The sequence below is a fragment of the Prunus persica genome, chromosome G4 (assembly GCF_000346465.2).
Source record: "Prunus persica cultivar Lovell chromosome G4, Prunus_persica_NCBIv2, whole genome shotgun sequence".
In the NCBI taxonomy this organism is placed as follows: domain Eukaryota; kingdom Viridiplantae; phylum Streptophyta; class Magnoliopsida; order Rosales; family Rosaceae; genus Prunus; species Prunus persica.
This window is the reverse complement of record NC_034012.1, coordinates 2,833,117-2,858,282: the sequence shown is the minus strand read 5'-3', so window position 1 is coordinate 2,858,282 and position 25,166 is coordinate 2,833,117. Positions and strand designations below refer to the sequence as shown.

General features: G+C 37.4%; 6 protein-coding genes and 1 non-coding gene across 8 annotated transcripts; 6 read left to right on the top strand and 1 right to left on the bottom strand.

Annotated features, from left to right (window-relative positions):
* Nucleotides 1,027-5,980, top strand: LOC18780302 (uncharacterized protein YNL011C). Its single transcript, XM_007212910.2, has 14 exons — nt 1,027-1,306; nt 1,396-1,512; nt 1,594-1,726; nt 2,030-2,126; nt 2,244-2,287; nt 2,486-2,642; nt 2,976-3,047; nt 3,611-3,694; nt 4,014-4,115; nt 4,278-4,325; nt 4,526-4,651; nt 4,862-4,954; nt 5,326-5,519; nt 5,645-5,980. The coding sequence occupies exons 1-13, from the start codon at nt 1,111-1,113 to the stop codon at nt 5,446-5,448; spliced, it is 1,392 nt and encodes a 463-aa protein (XP_007212972.2). The 5' UTR covers nt 1,027-1,110; the 3' UTR covers nt 5,449-5,519; nt 5,645-5,980.
* Nucleotides 6,712-7,849, top strand: LOC18779974 (senescence-specific cysteine protease SAG39). Its single transcript, XM_007213492.1, has 2 exons — nt 6,712-7,153; nt 7,260-7,849. The coding sequence occupies exons 1-2, from the start codon at nt 6,712-6,714 to the stop codon at nt 7,847-7,849; spliced, it is 1,032 nt and encodes a 343-aa protein (XP_007213554.1).
* Nucleotides 8,652-9,023, top strand: LOC18778334 (senescence-specific cysteine protease SAG39). Its single transcript, XM_020561623.1, has one exon. The coding sequence runs from the start codon at nt 8,652-8,654 to the stop codon at nt 9,021-9,023; it is 372 nt and encodes a 123-aa protein (XP_020417212.1).
* Nucleotides 12,983-14,423, top strand: LOC18778827 (ervatamin-C). Its single transcript, XM_007211473.2, has 2 exons — nt 12,983-13,494; nt 13,588-14,423. Exons 1-2 carry the CDS (start codon nt 13,056-13,058, stop codon nt 14,166-14,168), a joined length of 1,020 nt encoding a protein of 339 aa, XP_007211535.1. The 5' UTR covers nt 12,983-13,055; the 3' UTR covers nt 14,169-14,423.
* LOC18778646 (50S ribosomal protein L34, chloroplastic) lies at nt 16,091-17,461 on the bottom strand. Its single transcript, XM_020563201.1, has 2 exons — nt 17,153-17,461; nt 16,091-16,643 (listed from the first exon to the last, which is right to left on the bottom strand). The coding sequence occupies exons 1-2, from the start codon at nt 17,361-17,363 to the stop codon at nt 16,387-16,389; spliced, it is 468 nt and encodes a 155-aa protein (XP_020418790.1). The 5' UTR covers nt 17,364-17,461; the 3' UTR covers nt 16,091-16,386.
* On the top strand, nt 17,666-17,738 carry TRNAA-UGC. Its single transcript has one exon. It is a non-coding gene; the product is annotated as a tRNA-Ala (tRNA).
* Nucleotides 21,433-25,102, top strand: LOC18778869 (protein trichome birefringence-like 38). Of its 2 annotated transcripts, none has more exons than XM_020561794.1 (5): nt 21,433-22,010; nt 22,106-22,268; nt 23,892-24,067; nt 24,200-24,358; nt 24,442-25,102. In XM_020561794.1, the coding sequence occupies exons 1-5, from the start codon at nt 21,715-21,717 to the stop codon at nt 24,731-24,733; spliced, it is 1,086 nt and encodes a 361-aa protein (XP_020417383.1). In that variant the 5' UTR covers nt 21,433-21,714; the 3' UTR covers nt 24,734-25,102. The 2 variants fall into 2 exon arrangements, with proteins under 2 accessions (XP_020417383.1, XP_020417384.1); XM_020561795.1 differs by lacking the exon at nt 21,433-22,010 and adding an exon at nt 22,975-23,043 and having other exon boundaries at nt 22,183-22,268.

Genomic DNA, 25,166 nt, shown 5'->3' with positions numbered 1-25,166 from the left:
TCCTTCCATACTTTCCACATCAGCCCTCTGTCACATAAAAGTCCCAGTCATTTTTTTACTATTATTGTAATAACTTGGTGTTTGGCTCTTTGCCTAGATTCAACTGATTGAAGAAACTACTAGATTAAATACAAAATTAATATTTATTTTTTAAAATATTCATTTCTATTTGGGGGTTTATGGGTTTTGTTTGTCAAAGATTTGGCCTTATGTGATTGTGTTCTTTGAATACTTTTGGTTGATTTTTCATTCAATAAACCATGATTTCATTTTCTTATTGAAAAAAATAAATAAATAAAGAAAGATGCGGTGCACGTTTTTGTCTGTCAAACAATTTTAATTAGTTTTATTTATTTATTTTTGAATGAAAACAACACATTGGTTCAGAATTTGTTTTAAATGTGCTCACCATTTTCGTTGAGTTTAGTTTTTATGCAGAGCAGCCAAAAATGTTTTGTATGAAGTTGGTCTCTCACCGTGAGATGAAACATGAAACATCCTACAAAAATTCATTTTCGTTGACATAGAGCTTCTTGCATGTTATAGGCTTTGGTTGGTTGAGGTTGCATCCTGATATGAACATCCCACCAAAGTTTTATTGTTTTCTTTATGTTAAAACCAAACCCATCATATTTAAATTAAACTCTCACAACCAACATCCTAACATAAATTAATGAACCAGTTAATTTTAGGAATAGATTAACGATATTTGGTATCCACAATAGCATTTGTCGAGAGCTAAAAGTGCGATAGAAATACAAATATACTTAGATCAATTGGTCAATAAAATGTGACAGTCTCTTACAATAGAGTTCAAATCTCCTCCTCGTACCTTAGAATAATTGGTGCTTGCATGTCAATCTAGAACAATACTAAAAATGAGCTATACTCCACTCAATATTCATGGTTTTACACACAAACATTCATGATTGCATGGGAGTTTAGAACCTATGGCCACACCACACCCACATTAGTATCTGTTTTTGTCAGAATGGAAAAATATATTTTATTTTTTTGCCTAAAAAAAGGAAAAAGATGGATGGGAAGAGATTTCCTAAGAAAAACGGAAAGAAAAGAAAAGAGAAGGTGCGGTAGGAAAGACGCGGGAATATGGCGGACAGTTGGTTGGGCCCATGTCCCTCTCGCTCTCCCTCTCTGATTCTCACTCTCAGTTTCCCCCAATTTCCTTGGAGATCTCATTCCATGTCTACCCTTCGCTCCCAAAACCCTAAACATTTCCGTTGCTACTCCTTCTCCTCCATCCCTAACCCTAGCCCTGTCATGCCTTCCTTGCTCGTCTTTTCAGGTCCCTCTCCGCCACGTTAATCAACAAATGCAATAGAAAATTTCAGGTAAAGGAAACAAAGCTCACCTCTTCTCGTTTCGTAATTGCAGGTGGGACTGCGTTCAACGGCGTCGTTGAGGAGCTCAAGAATTTCACTACTCGCGTAGCTCACGTCCTTCCTGTTTCCGACGATGGAGGAAGTACGGCTGAGATTGTTCGTGTTCTCGGTAATTAACTTCTATCTTCCTTTTCAATTTCCTCGTATCTGGTTTTTTTTTTTTTTCTCATTGTTCGTGGTTGTGTATTAGGCGGTCCTGCTGTCGGAGATATACGGTCCAGATGTTTGAGATTGGCTGATAAGAGCTCTTCTGAGGCTGTGGCAGTCCGGAGATTGCTTGGTCACCGTTTACCTCTTGATTCGCGTCAAGCCAAATCTGAATGGTAATGTTTTGCTACCATTTTTTTTGTTGCTTTTACTACTATTTATGGAAATTCTATAGCAGTGTTCTGCATTAGAACTGATGTTAGGCAAAAATGTTGAGCAAATAGTGAAGTATGATGATGTTTATGGACATTTCTTCTGATTTTCAACAATGTATATAGTTGGGGTCCTGCCTACTTTCTTTTGTATTTGTCATTTCTAGGTGGTATGTTATTCTATATCCTAAATTATTCTCATTTACGTGCTAGGTGTTACTATGGTGGGGTATTGAGTAACAGTCTGCTGAGTTGAGAATTTGACAGGTATGATATTGTGGAAGGAGAACATTCGCTATGGACGGGAGTATCAAAACCCTACAGGGAAACCATTCGGGCTTTTCTAGTTTATTTTCAGAATCAGGTTAGTAATTGGGTTGGCAATGCTATATTGCCTCTATTAATTTGATTTATATGTGTTCTGATTTCGAACTGCTGTTGAACTCTTCGGAACTTCTTCAATTGCCTTCTTCAAATGCAGATACTCCGGCGATCTGATGAATCATTTTGCTTCAGTAATGGCAGGTGTGAAATCTTCACAATAGCTATGACTTGGTGTATTTCTGTATTGTTTCATTATGGTGCTTAATTGAAATTCAGTAATCCACTTTCTTTAACTAAGAAATGTTTGAAAGATGCACTACAATAATATATCTTTCATGATTGGATTTCACTATGTGATAATTTTATTTCTTTGCTTAACTGATTTCATAATTTCTGCAGCATTGGGAATTTCTTCTTTGCAGGAGCACGCACATTTTTTCAGTCCTTAGATGCTGCAATATTTTTGTTTTCTCGTGTGTCAGATATCCCCTCAGAGAGTCTGGTCCTCCCAGTGATTTCTACTAACGACAGGCTTACATTAGGATGTGAATTATGGGTATGATTGTTGACATACAACTCATGTGCCCTGAGATATGCATGCATATGCTTTATACTATGGTATTGGTTTACTAATTGATCTGGTGCAATGCAAGATACATGTGTACTTTCAAACTATAGTTGAAATTGCATTATATGTTTAATTTAAGGTCGGGCTAAGAGACTTTACCAACCATGCTACTGGCACCTTCTCATTTATGGAACTTGCAGAAGATATGCAACATAACAATTATTCTTTTCTTTTTCCATCATCATCAATTCATGTAACAAGTAAAGTTTTTAAGATTCTGCCAATACTTGATTATGCTGAATTCCTTATTGTGCCCCCTAGGATGGAACTATAATACGAGGCCAGAACGAAATTTCTCATCCAACCAAGGGATATATGGAACCTGTCAATAAGGTATGCTGATATGGTTTTCTTGATCTGGAAGTCTCAATCTATAGGTTCTCTGTCAGAAGTATTCTGATAGTTCAAGTTTTTTCCTGAGAATACATGACATGGATTCTTCAGAATGTTTCATTCCTTATAAAAAAACATATAGTGGTTTTGGGAGATTCGATGATGTCAATGTGGTGGGTGCATGCTATGGTAGTAATGGTGTTGTTGGCGAGGTAATAGTGCATGTTTGAAGAGAGAATTTGGTTGTCCTGAAATAGAAAATGATGTCACTACTATTAATTCAATTTCTTGGTATTGTTTTATAAAAGTCATTTACTAAAATCTTGATGGTGTTTCAATTCCACTTTGGGTTTCTGACCAACAATAGTTGATTGGGTTTGGGCGTTCTAATTGGTTCTAGTAATTTTACCCAGCCAAGATCTATTCACATTATCATCATATCGTGTTAAGACTGGGAAAGACATTTAAGGGCTGATTGATTTTTGCATTTTACTCAAATTCTAGAGGCAGGATCATAGTAAAGAACTTCTCATTTATTGAAAGTGATGGCTTACTGTGGACAGGAAAGCTCTTCATTTCCAGCACTTCCTTCGAGAATAAAGCGGGTATTCTACATGTCAAGTGAGGGCCAAAACTTGCTGCATGAGGTGAATGATTTTTCTTTTCTTTTCAGTTTCATGTAATGCCCTAAAGTTTTCCTTGTTGATTTTATTGATATACTTAAATAAAGGGCCAATAATGGAGTCTTTTTTTAAATCATTATCCTTTCTCTGATATTGCAAGATATTTAACATTATAAAATTTTATCAGGCTCTACCCTTAAAATTTTAATTTTCTCATCTTATGAAAAAAATACTGGTATGTGGCTCCCATTTTTCTAATGATTAAAATGCTTCCATATTCCATGCATGTGCTTCTGCAGTTCCTGAAATCAGAACTCATAACAATGGTTTTCACAATGATTAGGTCTTCCCTGCTGCAAACCAATCTGTCTTGGATCAGTTACGTAATGTGGATTGCGTAGTTTATGCTATGGGATCCCTCTTTACTTCGATTTGCCCATCACTGGTAATATTACTTCCCATATTACATATGTTGCATTTTCTTATTTATTTTACTAGAATTTGCTTCTTTTTTTAGAAGATTCTAGAGCGCAGCTGATAATTCTTGATTGGACATGTGAGAAACCTGTATATTCATATTTTTAATTTGTTATGCCTCATTGTTTAGGTATTAATTGGCATTGGGGAGATTATATCTTCAAGGTCCTGCCCCAAGGTACCTATTCATCACTCTTAAGTTACATGTTACATGATACAAGTTCCATTCGTACAAGTCTTCATATTGTTTCTTCTTTGACTGTTGCAAAGTTTTCTGACGTACCCCAGGGTCATCTTATAGATAGACATTAACAAATGCATTATTTATTTTCCATGTCAAATTACATGTTGAGTTGATCCAGTTTGTCCTGATACTAGGTGCTTTTGTTAAATGGTAGCCGTGACCGAGAGACAAGTGGCTTTTCAGCTTCTTGCTTTGTAACTGCTATCACAGATGCATTAAATCGAACATATGGAAATCCTCATAACTGTCTTGCAAACCTTGTAAGTTAGTCAGTGCATTTACAGATGGTTGTTTTCTATTATTGTTAATGTCACGTCTCTGGTGGCAAACATGGTTTTTTAAAAGTATTTTCCTTTGCTTTTTTTTGGGGTTGTGGGGGGGAGGGGGGGCGGGGTTTTAAAGAAAAAGAAAGCTTCCCTTTGTTTTATGTATAAACATGTAATTTATTACAAATTTGTAATTCAATGCAGCCCAGCCAATACATCAATACTGTATTAGTGCCCAAAGGTGGTGAGATTCCTATAGATGTTCAACACTTGGCTGCCCAAGGAATCTTTAATGTGGTATGTATAGTTTTAACTCCACTTTCAACAGAGTCCAAATGCTTTCTGTTACTTCTAATAAACTAAAGAAATATATGTTGAGTTTTGAATGGAATTTTAAAGTTTTACGTTTACTATGATGAATATCTATTCTTGGATATTTTTCATGAGCCTAGACTAGGATATTCAAGTTCTTATGGAGAGTAATTTGGCACTTTTGATTAAAGCCCTTGTTATAAAATATAATGCTTCTAGTGTCATGTCATCATAATGGCTAAGTTGAGTGCTTTGTCCTATCAATTTCCTGTTTTTAGTGTGCTTGATGGCCACAAATATCTTTCTTCCCTTTGTTACCTGGATATTAAAGCTCTGATGAGAGTGAGTTTCTGCAGATCGTTGTTGATTCTATACATGATCCAAAAGCTGGTGTAGTATTTGACCCGAAGTCGTTAATACAAGCCCTTGTTGACGTGATAGGCAGATACACGAGTACAAATCTTACAGCAGTAGTCTAATGACAGTGAAAAAAGGAGCAAGCATGGTCATTTTCATGTGGCTGTTGTTCATTAGTTTCATTATTCATGAGGTACAAGTTCAACAGCAAATCAATCTTTTTACAGCAGCTCTCCATATCAAGTACTAGTTCATGTTTCCGGAGATTTTGCTGCAATTACATGACTAATGTTAAAATTTGACTATGTTTGATTTCAGGAACACTTTCTGGCTTATTTTGACTGTGAGGTGATCTTCAGTTTATTTGAAGGTTGAAACCCTAATTCAATTGAATTGCAGCAAGTTTATATGCCCACTTAAATTCAGAGACGGTGACACCTCTCACAAGGTGCTTTCCAGTTATGTACAGAATTGACTTAGATAGTCGTGACCTTAAAAAAGAAAATTAATATTGAAATGTCAGTGTCACTGCATTTTTGGGCATGGAACTTGATTATGTATTCAATGATTTGTGTATATATATATATACATGTCTTTTGTACGTCAATACCGTTGTTTGTTAAGGCCCATGTACAAGGGTTAGCAATTTGAATATTTCTTTATGTGCTCGTTCTTTTTGTTTTTTGTAAAGAAAATGAGAAATTAATCCTTAGACAATTCTCCAAAACCTAGTTGTCATTTCATAATTAAACGAGTGTTGATTTTCGTAGGAGTGAATTGTGTTTAATACGGCTGTCTGTTGAGGCTCAAGTATAATGTCGTTGAAGGCTCAAGTATAATGTCGTTGAAGGCTCAAGCATAATGTCGTTGAAGGCTCAAGCACGTTGATGTATGTAGAGCCCTGCAATTCTTTGAAAATAATGGATAACACCAAGTTTATTTAGCTTTTCAAGGGACATAAATTGCCTAATTGGCTTCTTTCTCTATTTTTTGGGTCATTTCCATGGAAAGGGTACGGAGAAAAGGGGATGCAAGATGTACAAACACACATTAGATTTCAGGTTCAGCAACCAAAACGAAACATTTATGCTTAGACTAACGACTTCCAAGACTATTTCAGTATAGTGAAACAGTAGTAGTAGATAATTATCTTCAGTCCTAATCAACCGCAGAAGAAAACTTCGCTGGCTAACATGGCAACATATCCGGAATGCAACCTGGTTGCCAAAGCCACCACAGATTGCCGGATCGAGATCCCGAGATCTTCTATATATACTTAGATCTCTTGAGGGAGAAAATGTGTGCCTGCTAGATACTACATGATTGTTTCTATAAGCATAAGCATAAACAAAATTCATTTCACACAAATCCTCAACCAGTAAATAATGGCTTTCACACTTAGAAAGTCATCATCTATTCTACTGACACTTTTAGTCTTGGGGGTGTGGGCTTCCCAAGCCAACTGCCGCACATTGCTTGATGCTCATACTTCCATGTTAGATAGACATGAGCAGTGGATGGCTCGATATGTACCCATCTACAAGGACGATGAAGAGAGGGAAAAGCGTTTCCAGATATTCAAGGACAATGTGGAGTTCATAGAGTCCTTCAACTATGCTAGCAATCAGCCTTACAAGCTAAACATCAATGGATTTGCAGACCAGAGTCATGAAGAATTCCAAGCCTCTCGCAACCGATACAGAACATCCCTCAATACCATGTCATCTAAGACACCTTTTAGATATGAGAATGTGACTGCAATCCCATCCAGCATGGATTGGAGAAAAAAGGGAGCTGTCACCCCCATCAAGGACCAGGGTGAATGTGGTAATTAGCCAAAATCACTTAAACCCTCATCATAATTTTTGTTTTCAACTATGTGGTTCACATTAATCTTTTCTAACTCGGGCTTGTATTGTGATATGGTATGTAGGATGCTGTTGGGCATTTTCTGCAGTGGCAGCCACAGAAGGCACTACAAAGCTGAAAAGTGGGAAGCTCGTGTCTCTTTCGGAGCAAGAGCTAGTGGATTGTGACACTCAGGGTGAGAACCAAGGCTGTGAGGGTGGTCTCATGGATGATGCCTTTAAGTTTGTAATGCGCAACAAAGGCCTGGCAGCTGAAGCAAACTACCCCTATAGAGGAATTGATGGAATTTGCAACAAGAACAAGGTAGCATATCATGCAGCAAAGATCACAGGTTATGAAGATGTACCAGCCAACGAGTTGGCTTTGTTGAAGGCCGTGGCCAATCAACCTGTTTCTGTTGCAATTGACGCCGGTGGATACGAATTCCAGTTTTACTCACGTGGAATTCTCACAGGAGATTGTGGAACTCATTTGAACCATGGTGTCACTGTAGTTGGGTATGGGACAGGTGCTGATGGTACCAAGTATTGGTTAGTCAAAAACTCATGGGGTGCAGAGTGGGGTGAGGGTGGATATGTAAGAATTCAAAGAGATGTGCATACTAGGCAAGGCCTTTGTGGCATTGCCATGAAAGCTTCTTATCCTACTGCTTGAATTTCTATAGCAATTATTAGGAAATATTCAATCTTCATCTTGTGTGTTCTTATTGATCATGTAATTTCTTAGTATGTAGGTTTTGGAATTAATGATGGAACTTTGTTTCTTGAATTTTTAGGCAATACATTAGTGCACTCGAACTACTAAATAGATCGGTACTGGTCCTTGCTTCTTCTTTTATTTTATTTTAAAGAATCTAAAACACAGGCTGGCTAGCCACATGAGAATTTGCAAAGATGTTGATACGTGAGTTACCATCATATATATATGGCCAACAAGGTCCCTGGTGTAAACCACATAGCGTGTATATTGTTGATGCCTATCTATGCCCGCAGACCTTGTCATATCCTGCTCACTTGGCTATTTAGACTATATTGGTTTATGCCTATCTATGCCTGTTAGCTTAATTGCTTAAAGTGAGTTTGATGCACTTTTTCTTTTCACAAAATAGAGTGATATGTAAGTATGTGTATGCATCTTATATGCTAGCTAGGTATGACAAACTCTATATGGGAATTAATCGAGTTCTAATGGCCTAATATTGAAAATTTGTTTCATTTCATCACAGTGAAGCAGAAAATGAGTCAATCTGACTGAACCTTTTATTGGTTTTTTTCAATATGCAGGTTCCTTTCCACGTATACTCAAAGATATTCCTTCGCGGTGAAGAACAAAGATGCTCGTTATCTTCTATATATATATATATATGAGATTTTGAGCTTGCTTCTTCACATCTAGTGATCATTAATCAGTTAATTAAAGCCATTTTCCCATAGCTTTCTTCTGTTTACTAATAACAATGGCTTTTACACTTGAATGGAAACTCATGATTTCCATGTTCATAGTGGTTTCGGGGACTTGGGAATCAAAAGCCGCATCCACCACGTTGCATGAAGGTTCAATGGCGATAAAACATGAGCTATGGATGGCTAAGTATGCACGCATTTACGTAGACAATGCAGAAAAGGAAAGGCGTTTCAAGATATTCAAGGAAAATGTGGAGTTCATCGAAAAGTTTAACACCGAAGCTAATCACATTTACAAGTCAGGCCTCAACGAATTCTCAGACCTCACAGATGAAGAATTCACCATGTTTCATGCTGGATACAAACCCACACGCTTATTCAAAAATAGTTCTTTCCAGTACGAAAACCTGACTGATGCCACTTAGCATTGACTGGAGGAACAAAGGAGCTGTCACCCCCGTAAAATTCCAAGGTGTATGTGGTACGATGAGCACCAAAACTCAAACCTCCCTAACAAAACTAATTAGTTGTATAACATGCACATGAATATTATGTGTGATCATCTATATAGGAAGTTGCTGGGCATTTACAGCAGTGGCAGATGTGGAGGGAATTACACAAACAAAAACGGGTAGCTTGATCTCACTGTCAGAGCAACAACTAGTGGACTGTTCCAAAAATGGCGTTAACCAAGGTTGCAAAAGCTGGTAACGTGGTCGATGCCTTCAATTACATAAAAACAAACGGTATCACCAGTGAAAAAAGTTACCAATACATAGGAAAGAATGAAACGTGTGACATTGAAAAGAAAAAGAACATCGCTGCCCGTTTCGCTAGCTACGAATCTGTGCCATCAAACAGCGAGGAGGCATTGCAGAAGGCTGTTTCGATGCAACCAGTCACAGCTAGTGTTGAAGGCCGAGGAATGGCATTCCGACATTACTCCAGTGGAGTCTTTTCTGGAGGTTGTGGGATGTAACTTGACCATGGTGTTACAGTCGTTGGCTTCCGCGAAAATGAATACGGCATTGAGTATTGGTTGGTGAAGAATTCATGGGGACGGAACTGGGGTGGCTACATTGAGGATTTGCAAAAATGTTGGTTTTCCAGAAGGTCTTTGTAGCATTGCCATGTATGCTGCCTATCCAGTTGTATAACCCTCCCTTGGCATATGGCTGTATATGTATTGAGCAGCTTGAGTAATGCATTGTAATCTAAACTTGGTAATGGTACAATAAAGATGCTGTTTTTCCATATTCAGTTCCAAATTGAGTAGTGTTGTATAAAGCACACTAAGATTTTGTGCCTACATCCTCTTTGATGATCACCTCGAAAAATTTAACTAATAATAAGATTTTTTTTTGGTGCGCATACATTTTTGCATTAACAACACAAAAAGTTATGGGTTAATTTAATTGTTTCGTATAATTGAAACTCAAGAACTAATAATATGGTCAGTACTTGTAGACGTGGGCCTTGTCGATTTTGAGCTTTAGGGCTAGTTTGGTATTGCTGTGCTGTGAAAATAATCACTGTCAGATTTGCTGTGAGAGAAATCAGTTGTGAGACAAAGCAGCTTGGCGTTTGGTAAAATTTTTGTTAAAAGTGTTGTAGGTATTGATTTTACGCATAATCAGAAAATGATTGCCACATGATCATTAAACTCAACGCCTCTTCGAAACTGATTCCTACATAATCAGAAAATGAAAGCACCTCATTAGCTGCTTTCCCTTATAGCTTTCTCTTACAGCAATTTTTAACAATAAGTGATTTTCTCATAATTTACCAAACGGGTTGGGCTTCTCAAAATTTTTTAAAAATCACTTATCACTCCAAATAAACAATACCTTACAAGTCTCACTTAATTTTATTTGAAAAATTCTTTTGTAGAAAGTATACAGAATATTCGTTTAGGAAGCACTTCTTATGATAAATATTTTTATTATAAGCATATGTAAATTTTAGTAAAAATTCAAGTGCTTTATCTTTATGGTTGAAAAAAGTAATTGGAACTACTTTTATAGGCCATTAGCACTTTAAAAGCAGTTCCAAACTGGCCATGCTTAGCCAATTATAAATTATAATTTGCTTTAATTATACGAGAAATTATACAATAGTACGGATATACCACGTCAGCTTATAGTACTTTCATTCAAATATTGTCATGTGTTCATTTTTAAAATTAAATGATTCACTTTTTTACAGCTGGGCTTCTTAATTTTTATATTTTGAAATAGAATTAGAAAAATAAAAGACTTGATAATAAATTTAAATATTCGACCTAAAAAAAAATTAATAAAAAAAGAGTATTGATCCAACAGCAGCACGCCACCTCCATAGACATCGGGTGAATGATGATTTGCGCCAATTATTCCTCCAATTATGCCAGCCAAGCTACCCAAAATCTCATTACGCACTAACTCTGATGCATTACAGGATCGACGACGACAACCTCAAGAATCCATCGGTCTCGCTTAGTGGAAAAGTATGACAAATCAAGCCTCTTTTTTGTCTCTTCTTTTTGACAGACATCAAAAGTTTACTTAACCACAAATATACACACAACATAATCCCTTTTTAAGTCTATATACCGTTTGGAAATTGGAATGAAAGCAACGTTGGAAGCTTTCCTGCCCCACTGCTAGCCTTGCAAACCTGAGTTACACGGCATCCTTACTTGAACACCAAATTCACGTCAAGGATTGGATTATTCTGGCTCGATTTTCAAAATTTTATGATGACCAACATCAATCCACAATTCCATATGAGCACGGTAGAGAATTAAGGATATTGCAGACTGCTGGGAAAGACTTGAGAGAGTTTCAGTCATGTCGCAAATTACGGCTGAAACTCCTCCAGCAATTGGTATTGTGTTAGGATCGGTTAGTAGTACCAGAATGGGAATTCACAAACTCAACTAACAATAAATAATATAATTAATTAGTAAATTTAGCTTAACCCCTCTAAAGTCATTTTTTCTCAACTACAATCCATTTCTTTATTTTTTTTAATAGGTACATTATTTATTGGATATGTAATTTAGGGTAGGACAAATCTATCTTAGAATGGGGATTTCTCTCTCTCTCACACACACACACAATCAAGATGTCCTGGGGATTTAAACCTGAGACGTCCGCTTGTCTATAAGTGAAGGCCATTTCCCATTAAGTTAGACACGTTGGTTTAAATTTGAGTTTTAAGAGCATCTCCAAGAGAAATGTCAAATAAAGACATCAAATTTGTATTTAACAGCCTATGTGGCAATTTAACATTATGGACAACTTCTTATTCCACCCAAACTGTTAAACAAAATTATTATTTTATAAAAGAATAAATGAAAAACAATGAAATAATGGTAAGAGAAAAGCATATGGAAGCTTGAAAACATCACTTTTATACAAAACAGGCAGGGCCCATTCATTAAAAAACTCTCGATAATTGAAATAACGCCTTTATTTCTTATTGTCAAAATTGCCGCTGGTTCACAAGACGTTATTTACACGTCGGATATAGCACTTCGGGTGGATATGAGTCAGCCACCTTTTCTAGCCGATTAGCACTCCACCTGGCTTTTGACTGCTCGAGTGGAGATGCTCTAAAAGCATCCATAATGGGAGATGTATAATTGGATGTATGTTAAATATACACCTATTGTGATCGGAATCACATGCGGGTTGTAAATGAATGTATAATTACATCACCACTATGAGATGTAAATTTATATACAATTGTACATCTTTTTTTATATCTCTTGCAAGTGGGACCCGCGGCTACACTAATTGCTGAAAAAAATTCACATGCGGGCTAATTTTTTGGTTTTCATGTTCCCCCCAATGGCTAGATTGCAACAGCCAACGGCTTGAATTTTCAAAAAGTTATTTTCACAATAATTTTCAAAAAATTATTTTCTCTGAATTTAAACATTTTCAAGTCTATTTGTTTGAAAAATAAAATTAATCTAATACAAAAAAAATTTAATTTTATAAGGTAAACACAAAATACAAATTTAACACAAAAACGAATTAAGACAAACAAATCAATTATACATTTTTTAATTTACATCATTTTTCATTGGAATAAAAACATATTTACACCCCTTGAAGATGTAAAGGGAATGTAAAAGTGACTTTACACCCTCAAAAATACACCTCCACTGTGAATGCTCTAAGTAAATGTTTAAAAGTATGTGGGTTTATATCTAGAATATAATAGTTGTAAGGGTCAACATTGAACACAGTGTTCACATGCAAAACAAAACAAAACAATATCCGGCTACGTACGTGCCTGGAAATTTCGCTGCCTTCCCAATTCGTCTAATAACATGAACAATGTGTTCACATGCAAACACGCTGATCATCTCCTATATAAACCCACGTTAGTATGCCTTGCTTCTTCACAGCTAGCTAAGCTTTCCAATATCACTACTTAAAACCTAAGCCAATATTACTTTGCGAACAATGGCTTTTGAGAAAAACCTTGTGGTCATTGCCATATTCATCGTCTTGGGGACTTTGGCATCTCAAGCCACATCCCGCACACTGTCCGAAGCTTCCTTTGCTGCAAAACATGATCAATGGATGGCAAAGTTTGGCCGTGTTTATGAAAGCAATGCAGAGAAGGAAAGGCGTTTCGCCATATTCAAGAAGAACGTGCAGTTTGTGGAGAAGTTCAACACTGAAGGGAACAAGACTTACAAGTTAGGACTGAATGAACATTCTGATTTGAGCGATGAAGAATTCCTCCGGCAGCGTACTGGATACAAAAGGGCCACTGAATTCACCTCATCCCCAAACATGTCTTTCAGGTACGAAGACCTCAGCCCGACTGATGTTCTGCCGAGCATCGACTGGAGGGAGAAAGGAGCTGTCACCCCCATAAAGGATCAAGGACCCTGTGGTAAGAGATCCACCTTCCTTATATTAATTACCTTCTTAACTCATCCATATTCTTTACTAAGTATTGATGTTTTTGTTTTTGTATTATATGTAGGCTGTTGCTGGGCATTTTCTGTAGTGGCAGCAGTGGAAGGGATTAACCAAATCAAAACTGGGAATCTGATCTCACTGTCCGAGCAACAACTTCTGGACTGTACCAGTGGCAACTACGGCTGCGGTGGTGGTTCCTTGCCTACTACATTTGAATACATCCAACAAAGCGAAGGAATTGCCAGAGAAGAAAACTACCCGTACGAGGCTGAGCAGGGAACATGTAACGCTAATCAGCCTGCTGTCCAGATCACTGGTTATGAACAGGTGCCTGCCAATAGTGAAGAAGACCTACTCAAGGCTGTGTCCATGCAGCCAGTCTCAATAGCCATCGATGCTTCCGGGGAGGAGTTTAAGCATTACCGAAGTGGGGTCTTCTCGAACACAGATTGTGGGACGACACTGGACCATGCTGTTACCGTCGTTGGGTACGGGACGACTGAGGACGGCACTAAGTATTGGTTACTCAAGAATCAATGGGGTGAGAGCTGGGGTGAAAATGGCTATATGAAAATTCTTAGGGATGCTGGTCCCCAAGAAGGTCTCTGTGGCCTTGCTCGGGACGCTTACTATCCGACTGCATAATCTATATATATTTATATAGGCTATAGAATCCATATCTAAGTGAGTGTATTATCATTAATGATTGGCTGTGAAAATGCCTGTATCGGCTAAGGCAGGAGCTAGCAAATATATCCAACTACATCATGAATATAATAAAATTTTGAATTAATATCCCATGTACAAGATATATTCTAAACAGCAAATAATATTATAAGGAAATGGCATTAATTAATACATGCAATTAGTCGCCAGGTTTCTCTGGAGCCCTTGTTAGAACACTACTGCATAAGTTGGTGTTCAAAAGTTGGTGTATAATGTAATAAGTCCACTCCAAATATTTATAAATTCATCAAACATCAGTCATGATACTAGTTTTTTTTTTCTTTTTTCTTTTCAAGGTCATGATATTAGTTCAATCTAATTGAAATCCTCCAATTCATTCCGCCAAACTGCCCAAAATCTTATTATGCATAAATTACGATGGATTACAGGACCGACGACCTCAAAAGTCTCTTTTTTCTCTGGTTTTTTCCCATTTGGCAGGGCAGGTATCAAAAATTTGCTCAACCACAAATACACACATCATCATCCCTTTAGAGTCTACCATTTGCAATAAAAGGAACGTTGGAAGCTTGCATTGCACCACCACTAGTTTTGCAAATCTGAGTTAGACAGCAACTGCAACGATTTAGCATTCTTGAACATCAAATTCACATCAAGGACTGGATTGTTCTAGCTCGATGTGAAAGTTTGATGACCAAATTAATCCCCCCAATTCTAGACGAACACGGTAGCGAATTAAGGATTGGGGACTGGAAAAATTTGGTAGAGTTTTTAGTCATATCTCAAAAATTAAGGCTGAAACTCCGGAAAATAGTATGCAGGTATTGTACTGATTACATCAACATCAAGAGGATGCCCATTAATTAATGAAGATGACAATAATTAAAGCTTGGCGGCATGCATACTGAACCCCACCTGGATTTGGAGTTCTTCGCATACAAATTGTTAGAACTTGGCTGCATGTTCAAGTTGTACTTCTTAATTTTCCACAAGACAACATATCAACTTCTAGAAGGAACGTGCCTGTAATTTAGCTCCCTTCCCGATTCGGCCACTTACATCATCACTGTAATTTTGTTTTATTATTTGCTGTTTGATTTGACTCATCTAAGTCATATTCTAGGTTAAGACTTCTTTGCCCTATCATGCTCACTCGGCTAAGTCGGCTTAGAAGAGCATAGTCGTCCTTAATTATCTCGAATAAGTAGTAGGAGGGACCGCGACTAGGAAAATTCGACTAGGGCCAGGGCCAGACCAGCCAGGCTTTGTGAATTATGTATGTTAGCTTATTGTCATGTCATTATTCAATGTTTGATGACAGTTTTTTGTACGATGATGTCGCATATGTTGGTAGGTACGGCTTTTTTCTTGTTGAAAATAACTAAGAAAAACAAAGGATAAAGAAGGCTAATATGTAAAATTATGGCCCGACTGATCCACCTAGCAATGCACTGATGACAGTTACCCATACTACCACAGTCTGGATGGAACTTCTGGTCATGAAGAGAGTTGCCTCCCAATAGCAAAATCGACCTACTCGAGGCTGTGTCCGCACAACCTGCAGTTTCTGTTGCCATTGCCGCCACAGGAGAAGCCTCTCGGCATGACGATGCCCCAGAAGGTGTTTGTGGCCTTTCTCAGAAAGCTTTCCATCAACAAGGTTTTCTGAATTATATGCTTAATGTCATGTAACTATAAAATCTTGTCGACTTCACTTATAGCTGTAGACCGAACCCAAGACTAGCTACCAGATTCTCCTTTTTCATATTTATGCAGAATTACTATAATTGGTTGTGAAAATGCCCCATCTTGTACTAGCTAATGTACTCTTGACAAGATCTGCACATACGTGTGAAGTGTAACAACAAAACAATATGGCATTACAAGCAATCACCAGGTTTTTGGAGCCCCTATTAAGAGTGAGCCTTCCATTTGGGTTCTGATACATTTATTGGCATAACTAAGAATGAATTCAGACAACAGAATTAACAGGACACAGTGAATATGCAAAATGGGCTCGGACAAACAAAAGCCTTTCTGATTGAAACAATACAGAAGGGATATCATGTGAAATAAGTTTGAAATTCTGCCAATGTTCACAAGAACCAGCTATTAGACATCATTACATTTCATTTCATTTCATTTACCTGATAAACTGAATGCGAAAAAGACACAATCAGGCACGTTTTCCACTGTTGGGATTGGTCTTTGTGCAGAGGATCTTCCGTCCCTTAGCACGTCGGCGCTTCAACATTGCTCTACCACCAGTGGTTCTCATGCGTCTGCGGAAGCCATGAGTTCGAGCCAAAGATTTCCGGGACCTATTTCTCTTGGTTAGACACAGAGCAGCCTTCCCAGCCTTCACCACTAAGCCAGAGCTTCTTCTTCTTCCAACCCCAATACTAGAACTCAAATCCAACCCAAGAGATAAACCTTCATGTTGAAAAAAATCAATTTTAGATCAAGGCCATTCCTAGGAGGAAAATGACATAGTATTATCATTTATAATCACTACATACAAATGCAATATTGGTATCCTGAGATACCAACAAAGTACTCATATATTCATCTAGAAAAACCTACCAAAACATTTAACCATTCCTTTCTCTAACACACTAAGCTGCATGGCATCTTTTGATTGGCAATTGAAGTACTTATGTTGCTTTACTAAGCAAAACTGCTCTAATTTTAAGCCCATAAGCAAGAAACTTACTTTCATGAAGTTTAGAGTGCCTGACCAAACCAAAAATCAACAAAATTTCAAACAAACAAAGGAATGCCAATGTTTGTCCAAATTCATAAACTAAGAAGACCCATCACAAGTTAGGCCACACAAAATCCCACAATTTGAACTTAAGAGACAAATTTCAACAAAATTTGCATCAATTCACAATCTTGGGCAAAAAGAGAAACCAAGTAATTCAAGCATCAAACTTTATTACCTGAAAACGAGGAAGGGAAAGAGAGAGAGGATGAAGGGACGAAGGAGCAGTGAAGCAACGAAGAACGAGGAGTGGCAGCGTTGAGAGACACAGAGCTCTTGCTGGTTCTTGACCCAGTGAGGAATGTGAGAGAAGCAGAAGGTGTGGAGGCTTGCTGTATGCCTCTACTTGAAAGGCAAGGTGACAATGACATTGCTGTTATTGAAGCCATTCTTTTGCCGCCTTCTTCTTCTTTTTCTTCTTCTTCGGCTTCAGTTCTTTCTTTCTGTGTTATCCCCAAAGACGAAGATGAGGTTTTTCCGCCTTTTGCCTTATCCAGTGTCCCCCGCACAACTGGTTTGGATTGGACCCTTCCGAGTCGACCGGTTTTTCAAAACTTGAAACGCTCTGGGCTAGACCGGCCCATTTACTATCAAACATTGAAAAACACTGCATTTCCGGGCCCAATTCCTAGGACGAAATATTAACACATTAATATATATATAAAAATATATTTTCAATGACATATCAAATGGGGATGTAGCTCAAATGGTAGAGCGCTCGCTTTGCATGCGAGAGGTACAGGGTTCGATACCCTGCATCTCCACCTCATCCTTTTTGTATCTTTGCAATTAACAACATTTTTTCTGCTTTTGTTTTTTGACATTTTCAAGTTTGAAGCCCAAGCTAGGCCAAGACCATTCGTGGCCTGCAGAACTTTTCCAACAGCAACTACAAACCGCACTTTGGATGGGGTATTTAATTTATGTCACATATGGACTAGCAGATGCAGTAAAATTCTAATCACATATTGAATTTCAAAACTCCAAAAGTTGAAACTTAAATAGGTATTGTTTTTTTTAGTATAGTGACCTCTTGTTTGCAAGTTAAGGCACTTTTTCACTGGGTTAGAACATGTCGGCCTTGAATAGATATTATTTAACAAAGTCAATAAGACGTAACACTTGATGAGAAAGCAGCAGGTCAAAAGGCAAAAAGAGGAATTATTGCTAATTGCTCAAGGAAAACTAGATCAGCATATTCACCTAACTACAAGATTTGGGTGCATGAGCATGTAACATTTGGTACTCAATTATTGCTTTGGTGAAAGAGTGTGAGAGGAGAGAGGTCAAGGTTCGAGTGATTGAAAATGGACCAACTTGAACCCAGTTGGACATGAAATGCAAACTAATTAAGATTCTGATTATGATACAAGTGTTGTTGGCTAAACGCTTGGTGGTTGTGGTTCCCAATGTGGGTATCCACTAGTTTTCCAAGTAAGACACAAACCAAACCAGTGCTCTGCATATTTTTGCACGACTTGAAAGCAAATGCAGCCAATTCACCATTAATAACAATTTTGTAGGGTTGTGGTGTGAGGTTGGCCAAAATGTGCATGCCCCAATTCCACTTCAGTTGAATGGGCAAAAGCAAACTATGATAAGGAAATCAGGTGGACCTCTGCCATCCACACTGTTCATTCCCCCAACCTGTTGCCCACCCAACACCTTCTCCATATTGGATACAAACATCGTCACCAAAGTTTCCACCCACTTAATTCTGCACTACTATAAAAATTCAATCATATCATCATCATCATGAAATTGTCGACGTAATATTGTCATATGATGTTACTAATTCACTTATTTAATTATAAAATTATCGACATAATATTGTCACGTAATGTTACTAATTCACCTATTTAATTATTACGAAATTACTAGTATTTGACAAAAGAAATTTGTTAATCATGTAAAGTGTATCTCTTTGAGCTTTGCAAGCAACACATTTGGTCCTGAAAGGCTGCTAGTAGGGGTCCCCTAAGACAAGTTGTGCAAGCCAACTGTACAAAGCCACTTGTGATTTCATGTCTCTCTCTCTCCCCCCTTCTCTCTCACTCAATTCTATGAAGTCCCAATTCAAGAGTGACTTATCAAAGAGACTAATTAATCTGGTAACCCTCTTTTTCCAAGGCTATGTCATTTAAAGATTGCTAATTAATTTCCAAGTTGTTGAAGGGTTTACTATTTTGAGATATAGACATTAGAAACTTCTTGGTAAAAAAAAAACACAAACGAACAAATGAAAGTAGAAAGAGGCAAGAAGCCCCAACCTACAACAGTTTTGATATTAAATATATATGTTTGGGGACCTCTTTTGAAGGGTGAGCGTGAGATTGAAGGAACTAGAGAAGACCAACTAGAAAGGCCGAAGACAATGAAGGGTTGGAAACTCCATTTCCCAATTGTTTCGTTTCATTTCATCTTCAACTCTCTCAACGTAGGAACCCACCACATTGTCTTTGTCTGTGCCTGGAAAGGGTAGACTTCTTTCAGCTTCCAAAAGCAACCAGTTTTGATCCACTTGTGTTATGGTGAGTGCCATTTCTTTTCTCCCATTTTTTTTATTTATTGGTTAGTGTTGAATGGAATGTAATGGCATTTGTTAGTGCGCTATTGGTCACTATTGCTCCTCATGATAACGTTAAGAGGATTTCACTAATAAATCCATTTTAATGTCGGCAAAAAGATCAGGACATCACCATGACCAACTCTTTCATCATCATCATATCATCTTTAAAATATGAAGATTCCCATCAACTGGAAACAAGACACGGTTTTAAAAAAAAAATCCAAAGAAAGAAAGAAAGATAGAAACCCTTCAACAGCAGCTACCTTACCAAGAAAACTCCAAAAATAGTTTACTGGTTATTATTTATTTGAGTAATGAGATTCAACGAATGATGACTTTTAGCTTTTCAAACACTCCAAAATGGAGGTTTAGATAGAGCTTTTGCAAAAGCACTTACCAAATGTGCAAAACGCCTCCCGTGGTTAACATAATAAAGCACCAGCACCTAAATGAAGACTGCTTTTGGTAACCTTCAACAGAGATTCCATTACTAACCATTCCACAATGGACTTTTTACCTACCTCATGCAATAGCTTGAGAACTGAGTTTGGAGAGATAGTCAGGGGACTAACCCAAGGTGGGCCCAACTTGAGGAATGGGACTAAGCCTCTCTGAGAACAGAATGTTTTGAACTCTGGCCCTAAAGAAACTCAGAAGCGAAAGTGTGGTGGTGGGCCTGACTGGGAAGACCAGCCTGATATTTTTACTTTAGGGTTTTTAGTTTTCTAAGTCTTTGGGGCTTTGGAGACAAAGTTAGATGAAATGTCCAAAATAGATAAATCAAACCCACTGTAAGGAAATGAAAGTGACCTGGACAGCCTGTGGAACCCACCCTTTCGGCTCACTCCCTTGTTGGTTTCAAATTTTTCAGTGTTCAGCTTATGAATTATTTTTGGCTTTTGATTTTTAATTTGTTGTGGTCTTAGTTTAGCAGATGGCTTTGTCAATCCTTTACAGATTTTTATTTTTGCATGAAAGAAATCTTATCTCATTGACACATGAACCACACAGAGACAGAATACAATCCTAACCTCAGAAGAGGCCACATAATTTGGCATTAGAAGCACTTTTCCTGATTTTTTAACTTGTCTTAAATTTGTTTTCTTTCAATTTAATGGAAAAGTCATACCATGGGTTCAGTTTCCTATCAAACTGAATTGTATTTTTGCCTACAACCAAAGAAGGAAAAATAAGGCTACAATGGTTGGCAAACAAAAACTTTTAATTTAAGGCTTTATTTTAGTCACATGTTCTCCCACCAAAGAGTGGCTGGTTTGGGAATGTTTATGTAGAAATCACTTATGTTCATAAGCATTTTCTCAGAAGTGCTTCTATCATAAGAAAGTAAAAATAATTATTGAAAATCTAAGTGATTCTTTAAGAAGTACTTGAAAAAACACTTTTGTAACCTAGAAGCACTTATAAGTTTTTCAATCAAACGCTATCATAAGCGCTTTTAATTGTCACTAAACGTTTTTAGCCCTTCCAGAAGAACTCCCAATCTCACATGCCCAAATATCTTCATCTAGAAATCTTTGTTTTTATTATCTATTATTAAGGTGCTTTTTTTGTATTGTTTGTAAAGGATAAAATGGACCTAAAAGCAGCAGGCACATCAGATATGTATTGGAAAAAGCGTATGTATAGATGCATCATGCATGTACATTGACAACTGAAATTTATAATTGCTGCAATGCAAACAACACATGATTTTACCATGTGATGTCAAATTGCAATTTGAGAGTACGAACAGCACAACACAGGTTTTTATGCCTGTGAGTCCGTGACATGCAGACCTACGGGAATGTAAGAGAGAAACTTTTTCTCTTTTCTTTAAATAATAATAATAATAATAATAATAATAATTCCCCCATTAAAAAAAACCTCAGAATTTCAACCCCTTCACTTGATTCACCTTCCCAATTGCACTATTTCCGAATCCTTCCAAGTTTTCCCAACTCACATCAGAAAAAAAGAAATATTTATATCAATTAATTTTCATATCCTCTGGCTCAAACAAAGTCATGTGAACCGCCGAAGCCAAACCTCTCCTTCCTAAATTCCAAATACTTTTAAAGCTAGAGAGCTGCTATAAAAACCCACATACCACATACATCTTTCTCTCACACTCTTCTTCTTCACAGCTCGTGAATGCATGTGTAAAATCCAAAATGGCTTTTAGGCTCCAAGCTCTGTCATGCCTTGTAGCTCTTCAAGTTCTGGTCTTGTTTTCAGATGAAGCAAGCTCTGCAGGACATGGACATGGCGCCAGAATTTCCAGACAAAGAAAGCAAGCGACTGGCTGCAATCTGTTCCAAGGCAATTGGGCTTTTGATGCTTCTTACCCCCTCTATGATTCTTCCAGCTGTCCCTTCATAGATCCTGAGTTTGACTGCATCAAGTATGGCAGACCAGATAAGCAGTTCCTCAAGTATGCTTGGAAGCCTGACTCTTGTGACTTGCCCAGGTACCCTATCATATGCTATAATGCTACATTTAATTATAAAATGTGTCTTGCTTAATTTATAATTAGTAAACTAATTAATTTGTTTATTGTAAAAGGTTTGATGGGTTGGATTTTCTGAGGAGGTGGAAGGGGAAGAAAATAATGTTTGTGGGTGACTCACTGAGTCTCAACATGTGGGAATCGTTGTCTTGTATGATCCATGCGTCGGTGCCTAATGCCAAGACCACCTTCAAAAAGGGGTATTCTGTGAACTTTCAGGTGAGAGAGAGAGAGAGAGGAGAGGAGAGAGAAAGACAGAGTCAGACTGGCTTTTTTTTTTCTTTTGTTTCAAAATTCCATTTCTCTCACTGCATGACTGTCTGCATATTTGTCTGTCTCTTCGTAATTATTTTCTTACCTTATATTATATTTTATCTTGTCCCCTTTTGTCTCTTTTCCCAACATGTTCTTTTCTTTTTCGTTTTTATAAAGTTTTTGGAAGTTCAAGTCCTCCATACTATGCTGTTCTCCACTGTTATATTAATCTATTTTCTGGCAAATTTGATTTTCTGTTAAGTTATGCCAAACTTGCAAACTATATAATAAATGTTGATAATTGCTTCCATTATTTGTTGAATGTAATTAGTTTACATTGCTTTTTTTATACTGGAAGGAAAGCCTGGAGCTAGTAAATGTAAATGATAAACCCATCATTGTGTAAAAAAATGATGTGTCTTAGCAGAAGGTTCCAGTTGTGGGGTTGGTGGGGAATGAGAAAAATAAATAAGTTTTAAAGCCAAACTTTGTCCTTTTTTTTTCCCTCTTTAAGTTATTCCATACTCTTTTGCCTTTTGTTTAGTAGGAGGTAAAGAAAAAGAAAAAATATGTAGACATCAATCAAAGCAGCTAATTAGAAACTGCAGGTATAAAAATTCATGTTCCCTCTTGAGATTTTATTCATTTATTGTCTTCCTTTTTCTGGCAGGAGAAATTCCAATGAAGAAAACATTTATTTAGAAAGCCTACCATGTTGGTGATGTCTAGCTTAGAAAAAGTATGGGTGAAAGCTTATATGATCTTCATGAACTTAACCAATTAGTCATCAGAGCCAAAATTCATAGCTCATCTTACCCCTTACAATCGATCAATAGTCTAAATTATTGGGGAGGGGATGTTTCTCACACACACGCACAACCAAGATTTCATGGGAGTTTGAACCTAGAATCTCTAGTCTACAAGTTAAGGTCTTTTTCCACTATACTAGACTCCATTGGCCCACCTTACTCTTTAATTGGTTTGAACTTGAGACCTTTAGTCTATAAATTAAGGTCTTTTTCTACTGAGCTAGACCCTGTCGGCTCACCTTACTCTTTAATTGACTTGGCAATTAGAAAGTCAGAAAGATGAGGCTCCTCTTACCCAAAAAAGAAAAAGGGAAATCATATAAGGCTTCAATTTATTTATTTATTTTTGTTCATGTCCTACATTATTAGTTTCAACGCAGACCTTTTAAAGCCATGAACGTTTACAGGCTGTGATCAGCAACCAGCCAACCTGTAGTCTCTTGTAATCATTTGTGGGCAGCCTTCTTCAATCATTTATCCTGTAATCGGGGGTTACAATAATTCAATTCACAAAGTGCTCCATGTTGAATTATGCATTTTATCAAAATTTATTCAAAATAATTGCTCATAAACTAAATTTAAAGCATGCATGTGGTTGCTTGTAGTATTTATTTAGTTTATTTGTGATGATATCCTCAGGAAAATATATAATGATGTAGACAATAAGTGCTTTTGACGACAGTGCTTTTTGCATACTACCAGCCATTTCATTGTTGCCATATTATTTGGAGGTCTTGTTGATTGAATCTAAAAGGAAGATGGGTTATGTTGTATGCAGGACTATGGAGTGACTTTGTTTATGTTCCGCACACCATACCTTGTAGATATAGTCAGAGAAAATGTTGGCCGTGTGTTAAACCTGGGCTCCATCAACGCTGGAAATTCATGGAAAGACATGGACGTGTTGATCTTCAATTCCTGGCATTGGTGGACCCATACAGGCAAATCTCAGCCGTACGATTCCAACCCTTGATCTTTTCTTTTCAATTTTTCAATTGAGGAATGCGAGGCTGTCTTCTCTAGTGTGCATCGTAAATTACCGTTGATGCATTATGAATTCCGTTTTTGAATGGCTCTGTTGTGCAGATGGGACTATGTTCGGGATGGGACAAACTTGTACAGAGATATGGATCGTTTGACAGCATTTTATAAGGGGCTCTCCACATGGGCCAAATGGGTTGACTCAAATGTTGATCCTTCAAAGACCAGAGTCTTCTTCCAAGGGATTTCTCCAACCCATTATCAGTAAGTGTAAATCAAAGTGGTAGATTTGATCACACTAATTTGTGTGACTTATAATTAACAACCTCGTTGTTGCATTGAACCAGGGGCCAGGAATGGAATTCTCCGAAGAAGAGTTGCTATGGAGAACTTGGACCTCTATCTGGAACAACATACCCAGCAGGGCCACCTCCAGCTTATGCTGTTGTAAATAAGGTGTTAAGCACGATTAAGAATCCGGTTTACTTGCTCGACATTACGACACTCTCACAATTAAGAAAAGATGCTCATCCCTCAACTTATAGTGGCGACCACTCCGGCAACGACTGCAGCCACTGGTGCCTACCTGGGTTGCCGGATACTTGGAACCAACTCCTATATGCTGCTCTCATCATGTGAAGGTCAATCATACTGAGCAACAGTAGCAACCATTTTAGTTTCCTTTCTTTCTATACATTGCTTGCATAGTCAGGGGGTTTAGAATTTCAGATTCACTTCGATTGGTAAACGACAATAAGGTGGCAAAATCAGTTGTAAATTTGATTGGTTTAATTGACCAGAAAAATGGTTTGGAGTTCGTAGATAGACAGAGGAGATGGAGAAGTGAGAGTGTATGTGTGATTACAGAAAGCAAAAACACTCGTCTTAGAGTAACTTAAAGTCATTGGCTAGTTTGAACTTTCTTGTTAATTTGCTCTGTGATCTAATTAAAGAAATGTACATGTGGAGATTTCCAGCATTGTGGTCAATATTGGTCTTTTCTTTTAAGATGCTTCCAATAATGATATGAGAGCATTATATTATTGGTCCGCAATTTCAGCCAAAGGCTCAA

Excerpts from the sequence above, each read along its gene's own strand:
- LOC18780302 (XM_007212910.2), top strand. The coding sequence starts at position 1,111 with ATGGCGGACAGTTGGTTGGGCCCATGTCCCTCTCGCTCTCCCTCTCTG. Across the intron at positions 2,127-2,243 it reads TAGTTTATTTTCAGAATCAG|ATACTCCGGCGATCTGATGA; the intron begins GTTAGTAATTGG and ends CTTCAAATGCAG. Across the intron at positions 2,288-2,485 it reads TTTTGCTTCAGTAATGGCAG|CATTGGGAATTTCTTCTTTG; the intron begins GTGTGAAATCTT and ends TAATTTCTGCAG.
- LOC18779974 (XM_007213492.1), top strand. The coding sequence starts at position 6,712 with ATGGCTTTCACACTTAGAAAGTCATCATCTATTCTACTGACACTTTTA. Across the intron at positions 7,154-7,259 it reads CAAGGACCAGGGTGAATGTG|GATGCTGTTGGGCATTTTCT; the intron begins GTAATTAGCCAA and ends TATGGTATGTAG.
- LOC18778334 (XM_020561623.1), top strand. The coding sequence starts at position 8,652 with ATGGCTTTTACACTTGAATGGAAACTCATGATTTCCATGTTCATAGTG.
- LOC18778827 (XM_007211473.2), top strand. The coding sequence starts at position 13,056 with ATGGCTTTTGAGAAAAACCTTGTGGTCATTGCCATATTCATCGTCTTG. Across the intron at positions 13,495-13,587 it reads AAAGGATCAAGGACCCTGTG|GCTGTTGCTGGGCATTTTCT; the intron begins GTAAGAGATCCA and ends TATTATATGTAG.
- LOC18778646 (XM_020563201.1), bottom strand. The coding sequence starts at position 17,363 with ATGGCTTCAATAACAGCAATGTCATTGTCACCTTGCCTTTCAAGTAGA. Across the intron at positions 16,644-17,152 it reads TTTCCCTTCCTCGTTTTCAG|GTTTATCTCTTGGGTTGGAT; the intron begins GTAATAAAGTTT and ends TTCAACATGAAG.
- LOC18778869 (XM_020561794.1), top strand. The coding sequence starts at position 21,715 with ATGGCTTTTAGGCTCCAAGCTCTGTCATGCCTTGTAGCTCTTCAAGTT. Across the intron at positions 22,269-23,891 it reads GGTATTCTGTGAACTTTCAG|GACTATGGAGTGACTTTGTT; the intron begins GTGAGAGAGAGA and ends TGTTGTATGCAG. Across the intron at positions 24,068-24,199 it reads CATACAGGCAAATCTCAGCC|ATGGGACTATGTTCGGGATG; the intron begins GTACGATTCCAA and ends TCTGTTGTGCAG.